The 12,529-nt window shown below is 41.2% G+C and overlaps 1 protein-coding gene across 12 annotated transcripts in view; it reads right to left on the bottom strand.

Moving 5' to 3' along the window:
* ABI1 (abl interactor 1) overlaps positions 1-12,529 on the bottom strand; it is a 78,221-nt gene that overhangs the window by 43,226 nt on the left and 22,466 nt on the right. For all 12 annotated transcript variants that reach the window (XM_048294560.1, XM_048294571.1, XM_048294493.1 and 9 more), the window contains exon 2: positions 12,020-12,187. In XM_048294560.1, coding sequence (XP_048150517.1) covers positions 12,020-12,187 — 168 coding nt within the window. The remainder of the gene's footprint in view (positions 1-12,019; positions 12,188-12,529) is intronic.

Genomic DNA, 12,529 nt, shown 5'->3' with positions numbered 1-12,529 from the left:
CTATGTCCCTGCTGCTGAATGTATTATCCTACTATTGCTACAGTCAATTCATTAGACTGATCATGTGCTCAGAAATTGGCTATTTCCACTGTGCAGTTATTAGCACAATGATTAAATATGATTTTAGCCACTTGGGGAGAAGCAGAGCATTAGCCATTGGAGAGGACTAGGGGGCAGAGAACAAAACACAGTCTGTCACAAGAGAATGGCAGGAAAAAGAAGACTGGCCATCTCTTACTACCACCTTAGGCAGAAGTTATACATACACTACACAAATACTGACCAATGAAGTGTTTAAAGCTAACTGAGGGAGGGTAGACTGGTGCCATGATGAGGGTGCTCCAAACACCATGGTGGGTTATAAGCCTCTGAACAGCACCACAGAGTTTCAAGAGGCAGCTCTAACACTCCACAGTAACAACCACCATGGACATGTGCATGACTGGACACTGACCTGTGCAGTGCTGGACAGCTAAACACACACTGAAGAGTCACTGAACACCTGCAAGAAACCTGAGTACACAGGAAAGTGGTGATGATCAATATGGAAAGTGGTGGGGAGTGATATGCTGTTACCTCAATCAGGGAGAGAGGTGCTGCTGAGTTCCCCAAGAGATGAAGGGGTGCATCACAACACAGTTTAACAGGCTACAAAAAAGACAGCTGTGCAAACTTCTGTAGACTACCTCCTCCCACTGGTTTGGTAAAGTCTGGGGAGGTCAATGCACTTCTTGGATTTAAACTGTGTATATCCATTCAGCAATACAGAGTGCGTTTACTCCCAGAAGTATACCATATAATATAAACAACAACTACGCATTCGTTTTAAGAACTACCACGACTAAGGAATCTTGGCAAATGGGCAGGAGGGGAAGAGTACACAGGAAAGTTATCCAAGTAAGATCTGCAGACTGCTCACAATCTGTTTTCCCAGGATGTTTGCTTAAGTCACATAATTGTTTGCAGAACCTCTGCTTTCTAAAAATGCATTTGGAAAAATTCATTCCACATTTTCTTAAATCAGTTTCTGCTGCTTAGATGATGCTTTTCAATATTCTCAAAGTAGGTGACCTATCATTATCCAGTAATGACTAGTCAGCAGCATTCTCTCAAACGTCTTCTAGGCAAACATTTCACATAAAAACCAGTATTTTAAAAGTTTTTCAAATAATTTTTTAAAAAATGTTAGATATATGTAGTCCAAGTAATTCTGCCAGCTCTAATAGAGAGTACCTCTGAAGAAATTTCTGTATTGACTGAAGGACTACACATTAATGCAGCCAAAGGAAATGCAATCTTGAAGTTGTTGAGCTGAAAATAAGATGCCAGTAACCTGGAGTCATGATCCCTTCACTCTCCTTTTGCTCACATGTCTGGAGGTCTAAATGTAGGAAGCAAGCTAACTGGGACTGAAGCTTGATACTCTTGATGCCAGCCTAGGGGCACACTGCACTGCAGGAGGAATTTGCTGCTTAAAGCAGGAAAATCCCCAGTGATTGAATTTGAATTTTGCTCAGTGAGGGCTTATGGAAACCATCCCCCACTTCCTGAGCTTTTTATTATTTATTAACATGCCACAGCCTGAGCTCAGAAAAGGGGAAAAACTTGTTATTTTAACCAAAGCACCACGAACACCGCCAGAAATTCTCTCCTCCAGTTTTAGCACTCGGATGCCAGAGTACCATAAAACGCTACCACTACATCATGGGCACTTCAAAATGGTAATAGATGCAGCACTTCTGTGGCCAGCTGTCATGCTACTATCAAAATAAGGCACTAGCAGACACATCTACAGGTCTGAACACCATCCACAACACAAAACCAAATATGCTTAATTACCCATCAGGATGAGGCTAAACCAGGGATATGAAAGCAGTAAGCTGGCCATCCTCAGTATGTAGAATGGAACTAATAAAATAAAGGATGACCTGGCTCCTATCAGCTTACAGGTGATACAACCCTATCAGTGCTGTCTCTTCACATGAGATTTAGAGTGTATGAGGAAACTAAATCAAAATACAGCAACACAGGTAAGAGATTAGATAGTTGAGAAAATCTAATTTGTTTCAGGCCTTTTGACTGGACTTCTTTCTTTACCTTAATGACTCATAATTACATGAGGTTAGAACACTTCTGTTGCAACTTGGAGTTTTCTACATTTCCCAAATGGAGATTGTCCTCAATTACTTCAGCATCTCACTCATCACCACAGCAGGCAAAAAGTGCCCTGAGATGAAGTACTGAGATAACATAATATTTCTACCATTCTTCCACTCTGAGATGCCATAATCTGCCAAGACACACATGCAGGTCAACTGCATAATTTCAAGCTAGATTAAAAAAAAAGAAAGAAACTTAAGTTTTAATTATAAGAAATTCAAGAACCATTTACAGGAATAAACAATTTGCTAGTCCACACAAGCTGGCATGTTATTAGCTTACCACTCACTACCTATGAACTACTAAAGAGCAAAAAATATGTACATTGCTCAAAAAAACTTCTATTAACACCTTTTTCAGCCTAGCTTAGGAGACAAGCCTTATTCACAGTAGAACTCATCGTTTTTAGTCCTGTAGTACATCTGGCCATTACTGCATCTTGCTCAACACTTGACTTGACAACACACGTAAGAAAATCCTATAAATGGACAAAGAAGGATCAGCTTCCCAAAGACGACGTTTATCTCCTTTCCAATCAGATAAAGGTTGATTTGTGGTTTGAAGGCTTATCTTGCAACCTTATACAGCCTAGTTTTGAACACAGTTCAAAAATATTAACTTAAAATTTAAAAAAAAATCTTCTAAGACACTGAGTTCAACAAGGAAGCAGAATTTCCTACGTTCAAATCAATCCTTTCAGTTATTATTCAATTTCCTTGGTTTTATATTTTCAAATGATGGCCCAACTGACTTTTCCTGAAGCAATGATATGTTTTATTATTTTCATCATGACCCCTTTCAACTCTAAGGACCCCATCCTACTTGCTTTTACTCTATATTTAGAAGCCTAATAGCTTTTAATCATACCCTTGTTGCTCCTGCTCTTGCCACACAGAGGAATTTGAGATAGTATGACAAGATCAGGTTGACATTATTTCTCTCTTGCAAGCAAGGACAGAGAAGCCAGTTAGAGAAATAGCAAGCCGTGCTTCAGTCTTGGTGTGAGACCACACTGAATCGTACCATTGGACCCATTGTAAATAATCATCCTAGGACAATGTGCGAGGGCAAGAAGCAAATGCTTTCAGGCATGAACAGGTGAAGCCAGAAAACTACTAAACATTAGCACTCATACAAGGACACATTCATTAAAAACTCGTAGCTACTCAGCAGATTCTCAAAGAGGAAACAAACCACATACAAGACCTGTGATTCTGTGGTCACACATTGCTTACATTTTTATGCCCATAAGATAGAATTATGCACAATATTAGACAAAATTATTAAATAATATAACTATTTGTTGGAACCAGAATTTTTTATTAGAGAGGCAAATCACAGCTTTAGTAATCTATTTTTTGGAATTGAGAAAGAGGCACACATACTTTTATGACAGTTACTTCAACATGCACAGTCAACATTCCAAATGGGAATGACTGAAATAGCAAATGATGGCCTTACCTAGTTGTCACTCAAAATGTGCTAGTTCAAAACACATTCTGAGTTTTCTCAAAAAATAAAAACCCTACCTACAGTATAGGTTTTAAACAAACAAATTTACAGTTTTATTTCCACTACTGGCACAACACCCTCTCTGTGATGGCACTAGCAGCAGGGTCAGTGAAGAATCAATAATAATCTCCACCAGGGTAAGTTGTCCCAAATTAATAATGTTCAGCGTAACCTATTTAGGTCTTCAGCTGTAAATTATATCACCCAACACAATTTCACATTTTTTTCCTGTACAGTGAAGGGAAACTTTACTTTGTGATCTGTGAGGACTGCCCTAGTGATGCAGAAATGATACCATCCCAGATGATATTAGGGAAGGGAAAGGGTACCCACCAGGGCTCAGGAGCCACATAACAAGTGTTTAGTAAGATTAGCATAGTTGGATAGATTTTCACACTTCATACACACTTTTTCAAAGTTACAGTAAAACAACAGAAGTTGTCCCAGCTTTAGAAGAGCAGCTACCAAGTCATTCACAGACCTCCCATGGACTAATAAAGTGTTTTCTGCATATATATGACATGTAAGGGGACTTTTACAAGACATGCATAACACATATCAATGGGTCCCAAAAGGCTCCTAATAAAGAGAATAAAGTCAAACCAGCAGCAGCATAAAAAGTGGTAGTGTTATTACTGGCTTATAAACACTCATGGGAATCATTACTTGGTTTTCCACCTGCAGATCAAAGTTAACTGAGCACTTATGTGCCCCCAGTAAAATCAGCCAGCAGAAAGCACTAAGCAATTCCTATTTGAATGGCACAAGAAGTCCAGCCACAAGTACCCAGCAGGACATGTTCTCGTGCTTGAGTGGAAGCTTCAATGATGCTGTACAATGAATGCTGCACTCATCTGCTCCACACTAAGTTTCTTGTACTTGTTTTTCCCCTCCATTTCCCCAAAAAGAATCAGCTCAAGCACACCACTACCCAGCTACTGCAAAAACCAACATCCCAAATAGCTGCACTGGATGGCACAGGTACAGCAACTGACTAAACGCTTTGGTAGCTGGTTACCTGCTGTTTTATTAGGCACAATGCTCTTATCACCTCGTACACTGCATTTATTCAATAAAAGCATCGACAGAGATAAAACTTTAATTCAGTGTAAACCAGGAACTATTCACATATGAAGACTGCTAGTTTACTAAGACTTGAAATAGAAGGAAAATCAATTTCAGGCAGCAAGCTAATCAGATGCATCTGAAGAAAAAATAAAAACAAGACTCCTTGGAAAGTCCAATATGTGACTTTACATCAGGTTATAGTGACGCATTTCATCTATGCAGTATATCTTCCAGATATGAGAGTTTTCATTAAAAAGACTGCACAAACACTGATGACTCCTTTGTTACACAAAATTGTCAAAAAGGCCTTTCAGAGTCGTGTTCACAGTCCTGGGATTTTTGGCTTTGATTTCAGAAAACAAGAGGCTGCATCAGGCCTCTTAATTTAGTATTTAATGAGGTATCTACAGCTTACAGCCAAATAACCATTGAGCAGAAAGAAGGCTTTAATGGTCTAAAACACATTGAAAAGTATGCATTCAGACTGTCCTTCTAGCAGATGGTGGAATGGGAATAAGCATATGAAGGAATTAATGACAGTCAATAGCTATTGAAGTTAGCAACTTTCCCTATGCCCCAAAAATATGTTCAAAACCTTGCATTCCACAGTGGAGGGTGGGGGGAAAGTGTGAAACAAGAGTTTCTGGTTCAGTTTCTTCTTCAGCAAAGCAATTGCTCTTCCCCCATCACAGAAAGGCTGACACTGTGGTTGCTCTCTCATAGGTGTACATAATCTAAGTATCATGGATGGGGGCAGTGCTTTGATTTTTTTGTTGGTAATGTGCTGGGTTTTTTTTTTTTTTTGACTGCATCAGCTGAACTGCACAGGAATTACAGACATCCTATGTGTATTCATTTGTGGACATGAAGGAAATTACTGAATGGCTGACAAGGCAACTCTTACACATTACACTACTTTCTGAGCAATTTATATATATCATGTAGAAGCTGATATGCACAAAGTTGACAACAATTTTCATAAGCAGACATAAACAGAGCACACATAGTACAACTTCTTGGAGCCTCGGCCTCTATCAGGAAGAGAACAGGAAGAACAGGATTTGAAGCAAAGGCCACAGAGATAACTGTCGGCACTTTATCAGGAGAGGGAACATCACCCAAGGCAAGGTTAATCTGAACAAAAGGTGCAAGTTTCTTGCCATATTTAGAGTAGTTGTGGCTGCTGACAGGCAAGGGCAATCCAAGAGAACCAGACAGAAGACATTATTTTTCTAACATATACAACATCACATGATGCACTAGTTCCTACTGATACTTTTGGTCTCTCCACACACTTTTGGATGTGTGGAAAGGAAAGTTTGGATGGAAGTGGAGCTTACAAGATTTGTAGATATGTGATGGCAGTTTCTCCCCTGACTTTGTAATTATCTCCCCCCCCCCACCAATTAGTTCCTATAACTTATGATGTGCCTTTCAAGGATACAAAGTCAGCTTTTAGGATACATCCAGCGACTGCAATGTAAGACCAAAAAGAGTCATGGCAGAGATCCAGTGGTGCAAAACACTCCAAAATAAAACGGCTTTTCCCAACTCCATGTACTAATCCGCCAAGCTGCAGCTTGTGGCTAGCTGTTTAACATTACACTGTCACTACCAAGCCAAAGACTAACTGCAGAGACAGAAACAGACTTAAATACTAGCAGGCTACCATAGCATCACTGCTTTGCTTTGTCAGACCAAACAAGCACAACTCCTTCAACCTCTCCTTGTAGGCTGCATGCTCCATGCACTGATCATCTCTGCATCCCTCTCTCTGCTGGACTATCTCCAGTTGCCCTAAATGACTCTCGAACAAGGCAGAGGTGACAAAAAAAAAAAAAAAAAAAAAAAAAAAAGACCACCACAGACCCAGCACTCCAATTGAAATTGCATCACTGCCTTTTATCTGCCGCCACAATCTTCCCAAGGCAGCCCCACCAGACTGCTTCACTTATTCAGAAAGCCTTGTGGTGCTGGCTCATGCTCAGCACACCAGCTTCTTTCCAGCCCATGGCTACTCACACAGTCACCTCTCAGTGCATACAAATGCACTTTGGGCCCTACCATAGGGTGTAGGACCTTGCACCTTGCCCAGTTTCCCAATGTTTTTGCTGATTCAATAAGACTCCCATGTACTAAGCATTTACTTCTTTTTAAAGAGGCAACTTCAGAGTAGAAGTACCTGGACAGCTGTACTTCGGAAGCACAGTCACCATTAAGAGGATCTGGAAAGGTCTTTTGCTTCCATCCATAGCTGTACTGAAGTACACTTCACATAATTGTTCGTTTCTAGGCATGACCACCCACATTCATCAGCAGATTTGTCACATTTTCTACCCTCTTTCTACTTCTTGGCTTTCAAACACGAAATTAAACTGTGTTGTGATCATGAACCACAATCCCTAAACGCAGTATCACATTAATCCAAAGTAAACACACACGCCGAAAGCTCCTTCCCACAAAAACTCAGTCATAAAGAGTCCCCACTGTACCTGTGCTGCCTTTTGCCTCTTCAAACATCAGAGATGGGCTGAGCATCTAACAGCTCTTGTGCTCCTCTTCCCTGTCAAACACCAACTTGCTACTTAGGAGTTCACCCCTTACAGTCCCAGAACATGTTCAGCAGGGCTTCTCTGAAACCTAATCCACATCAGTCCTGACTGGTAGCTAACCCAATGGAAAAGCCTTCATATTTGGGATTGTCTATGCATGATTGAACACAGGCTACAGCTGTGAGATTCAGAAAGCCTACATCTGCAGAAAGACATCTGCATATCTGCGCTGTTGCTTGGACTTTACCTACACAACCACGCCATAGCAACACAAGGCATTTGGCTTTCTGCTTGCATATGGCACTTGAATTACACATGCAATTAATTAGACATGGATGATAACAGGCAAGATTCTTCTGAACTAATTCTGGGGAATTTTTAAATTATTTTTTTTAGTTCTAAAAGCTAGCTTATAACTTTAAATGGTAACGAAAAATGCACATGTATCTCTTTTTCTTTGCTGAGAGTGTTGTTTTCAGAACACACTATTTTGCAATAGTCCCTATTTCGCATTAGAGGAGAGCTTCAGATGCAAAAGAAAACCTTCATACTGAATGTTTAAGGGGGACAGTGTTTCCTGGTGAAAATTATCATTTCTTAAAAAGGAGACTACTGCTTTCTTCATGCTTGGATTTAAATACTGAGCTATTTAAAAACTGTTAATGTAGAGGGGGAAAAAAAAGGAATAGTTGCTACACCCAGTGCTGTGTCTCTGACAAACATGAGAACTGATCTGTTTTTTCAGTTTTCAGTTTTGACACAGTAAACAAGGATGTCCCTGTCAACCTCTCCCCTCTGAGAAATCTCTAGCTGTCCCATCTTCATTCTCTTGAACTTTGTGGAAACGAAGCAGCAAAAAAATTTATTTTAAAGTACATGTTTAAGCCAAGTGTCATTTCCAAGAAAAGGAGAGAAAGATCTGACTACAACCAAGAAACAGTGCTGACTACAGGGGGACAATCTCTTCCCCAGTCCTGCTGGCCACACTGTTTCTGACACAGGCCAGGATGGCACTGGTGGTCTGGCTACCTGGGCACATGGTGGGTCAGGCTCAGCTTCTGTTGACCAACACCCCCAGGTCCTTTCCTGCTGGCAGCTTTCCAGATACTTCTCCAAGCCTGGAATGCTACATGGGGTTATTGTAGTCCAACTGCAGTGCCTGGCACTTTGTCCTGTTGAACCTCTGGCCTCTTCCAATCCATCTAGCCTGTCCAGATCCCCCTGCAGAGCCTTCCTGCCCTCCAGCAGATCAATACTCCCACCCCACTTGCTGTCTCTGCAAACTGACTGAGGGTGCCCTTAATCCCCTCATCCATATCATTGATAAAGATCCTAAACAGGACTGGCCCCAATACCAAGCCCGGGGGAACACCACTGGTGACCAGTGACCAGCTGGATGTCATTCCATTCACCAACACTCCCTGGGCCCGGCCATCTTGACAGTTTTCTACCCAGCCAAGAGCACACCAGTCCAAGACATGGGCAGCCAGTTTCTCCAGGAGATGCCATGGGAAATGGTGTCAAAGGCTTTACTAAGGTCCAGGTAGACACATCCGCAGCCTCTCTCTCATCCACTAAGTGGGTCTCCTTGTCATGGAAGGGGATCAGGTTGGTCAAGCAGGACTTGCCTTTCACAAATCCATCCTGGCTAGGCTTGATCCCCTGGTTTCATGTGTCACATGACAGCACTCAAGATGATGTGTTCCATGACCTTCCCTGGCACCTAGGTCAGGCTGACAGGCTTGTAGATCCCTGGATCCTGCATTCAGCCCTTCTTGTAGGAAGAATTTAATGGCATTAATTTTGTTAAATTAATGCCATTAGTGAAGTCCTGATGCTTGTGTTGGTGCTAAGTATACACTTAATATCTTTTCCGCCCCAAATCTTGCCTAACGGGGTAAGTAGGATCCCTTATACCAGAAGGGTTTTCAAACTTCTCCAGAAGAGTGACGAAGTCTCTGCTCTGCCGTATCAGAACAGCTTGGAAAGGTCAAGCCAGCCTGGCAATGCTCCAAGTCAATATGAAGGATTTAAACCAAAGAGCTGAGCTCTATGTGTACAGCCTCCCTGTATTGGGTTTAGTAAATGATCACATGGCAGGTCACTCCAGAGCCACACATTACAGCTGAAAGCCAACTGTAACTGCAGAAAATACAGATGCAGCTGGGCAGGTTTTTGTTCTGGCTGCCATGTGAAAGCCATTCCCGGAGCTGTTCACTACCTCCGTGTGCTCAGCAAAGTGCTCCCTCACCCCACTGCGATTACTCATGTGAAGCCTCTGTGTTTGTGCTCAACAACATACCAAAGCCAAATAATTTTTTTCCTACAAAACCAAGCACAATTTCTATTCATAAAATTAGGCTCCAGTAACAATATAACACACTAGTCCATCACCTAACTTTTAATGAGTGCTTTTTCCAGTGAAGAAGATACACAGCTAGGAAAAATATGGAGAGGCTACTAATCAGGCTTAGTTATCCAGGGATTTAGCTTAGAATCATTCTGGAGAACATGAATAGTCAACTGAAAAACAGTATGGGAACAGAAACGGTCTGTGGAGAGAAGAGCCACAGGATTTTCTTCCTTAGAAGAGCTATCAAATTGTACCTTATTTCACAGATAGCTGCTCTTTTTTGCAAAACCCAGAATCGAGTAATTGACTGGCAATGCCCCAGATCTGTGTTTCTAGGCAATACTTCTTTCATGGAAAAGAATGCCATTTTGAGAATTTGTTCATCCCCATGCTTTAGTAACATGAAAACATTCACAATTGATAAAGGCACAGGGAAGGACACTCGGGAGATCCCAAAGCATTTAAAAACAGTCTATCGCAGCAATTGCACAGCCGATTCAAGAAAGGCAATTGAAGCATTTGAGCAGAAACACTTCAAAGCAAATAGCTGAGCTGATATGTGTTCATTATCTGTATCCAGTTTAATTCTACAAAATTAGTCTGCAGAGGTTCATTTATAAGCAAGGATTAGTTTCAGGCAAGACCAACCAGGACAGAAACTACAAGCAAGTGACCTTGCTAAACACTCCTCAAAAGCTTTACAAAGCGCTGATTGTTCACGGTCTTTAGCAAACAGTCCATGTATCAGGTGACTCCAATAGCTTTCAGCATAGTGCCTTCAATCCAAGCAGCAAATAGTACAGACGGTTAACACCTTTTATGCGAGTATCAAACATTCTGGCTTTTTACATGGCTAGTCATATTAGTGGGCCAATGAGAATTTAACAATAATTGCTTCACACACACACTGCAACTCTCAAACATTTAAGAAAAGATGTGCTCAGTATAAGAGGGCAATGTTTGGGAAAGTCTATAGATTCAGTCCTTTATCCAGTCATTTCTTAAGACATAGTCATAAACCCAGCATCTCTGAATACTTAACAGAACAAAAAACTTATCTACAGCCATTTCGTTTCCTCCTACTTTCCTGTTTCAGTGGCAAGTACTTCTAAAATACTTCACACAGCTTTTAACACTGTTTAGTTCTCAGCACATGTTAATCTCACATGCCTTTTTGATAGGTTTGTTACTACGAAGGCCCTTCCATATGCGCTGGAATCTTCTCCCTGCTGACATGCTTTCGATAAAACCACTGTTGTTGCCATTTCACAGAAAGATGTTTAGAAACCACAACTCTAAAAAAACAGTAAGAGGTTAGCAGGGCTGGGGAGGGAGACAGCAGAGACCATAAGAAGCATTTTCTTTCAAGTATTTGGTCTAAGGTGTATCACCAACAGGATGCTGGTTGACCAACTAAGGTTTTAAATTCACTGGCTGCACTGAAGAATGTTTTAAGTTGCATCCTCTGCTATTTGTTTACGAAACATCTCAGAGAGACATAGGACACAGTCCAGTGAAGATCCAACTGAATTTCAGTAAGAGCATGACAGGGTGGATACCAGGCTTTCAATAACCCCCTCAAGCCCATTTCAGAACAGCAATGTAAGGGTGAAATAACTGAGTCCTCTCCCTGCCTTCACTGCCACTAATATGGCACACACCTGGTTATGCAACAAGCCACTTCCAGATGAAACACAACAGACATTTTTGGCTGAGTTAGCATACAATCAGGCCAATGATCAGGTACAAGGCAGGCAGCAGCAGCAATGCTTCCCCCCCCCAGAAGCAGGCAGCCAGGGTGAAGCTTCAGCCAAGGAAATACAGGCTGCCATCTATATCCACGTCCTCACTGCAGCAACTCCAATAATACTGCAGTCCCAGTACAAGTCAGGTCAGCTCACTCATTCAACTGCCTCAGCTGGGAAGGAATTTGGCTTGAACAGGTAGTGGCAGCATGTGAACCCCTCTCCCCTTCCACACAGCACATGAAATATATCCTGCAAGGCTATGAAAACAAATGAACTCACTGCTTGTGTTAAATAAAATACCACCTCCCATATGGCACTTCGAACTGCATTTCCTTCAGAAACAAAACCCTTCTATCTACCCCTCCCTCAACTGCAGCTTCAGATCTTGAAATCTTAGTAATTAATTCCGGCTTTAAATCAGACATAATTCCAGCATTCTTGATACAGGAACTATTTTATTTTAGTCATGACCTTAATCACAAAGCATGTTTCATAAATATTAGAAAGAAAAAAGCCTTACCATTTTCTATCACAATAAAGAAGTCAAACTATCCAACTCAATAATAAGAGACACAATAATGCCTCCTCCAACACTGTCAATCCTCTATTAAAAAAGAAGAGATTACCTGAGAGATATGGTTGATGGAGGACTCCATCCTCCGTAGCTGGGACGCTTGGATGTCCAGCAGTTGTAATACATTGTTGGCCAGTGCATTGATCTGATAAGCAACACTGGCTAGAGACTGAGTTGTGTAGGCTTTGGTCTCTTCTAATGCTTTCCTTTTATCTGGAGCCTGTAAAGCAAAAGAACAAGACATCTGCTTTAGGCCATGAAAAGATGGGGGAAAAGGACAGGAACAAAAGATACAACCTGTGTTTGGAAGAATCTGTAATCAAGAAGGTCTGATTGAGCAGCCAAAGTACTTGATCTGCATAAGATTTTAAAAATTCTCAATCATACGGAGGAGATAAAGTATTTGAAAAATACTTAACGATAATAAATTTACATGCCAAGAAACAATTCATTCAGTAGGAAAAATAACACTACTGTGATTTGTTGGAGTCAAGTTTCTAAAGCCTGTCCAATACCTCATTTCTCAAAAAGCCCCACAAACACTGAAATGCTCCTTTTGCCA

This window comes from Corvus hawaiiensis, chromosome 1, assembly GCF_020740725.1.
Source record: "Corvus hawaiiensis isolate bCorHaw1 chromosome 1, bCorHaw1.pri.cur, whole genome shotgun sequence".
Taxonomy (NCBI): domain Eukaryota; kingdom Metazoa; phylum Chordata; class Aves; order Passeriformes; family Corvidae; genus Corvus; species Corvus hawaiiensis.
This window is presented reverse-complemented; position numbering and strand designations above follow the sequence as displayed.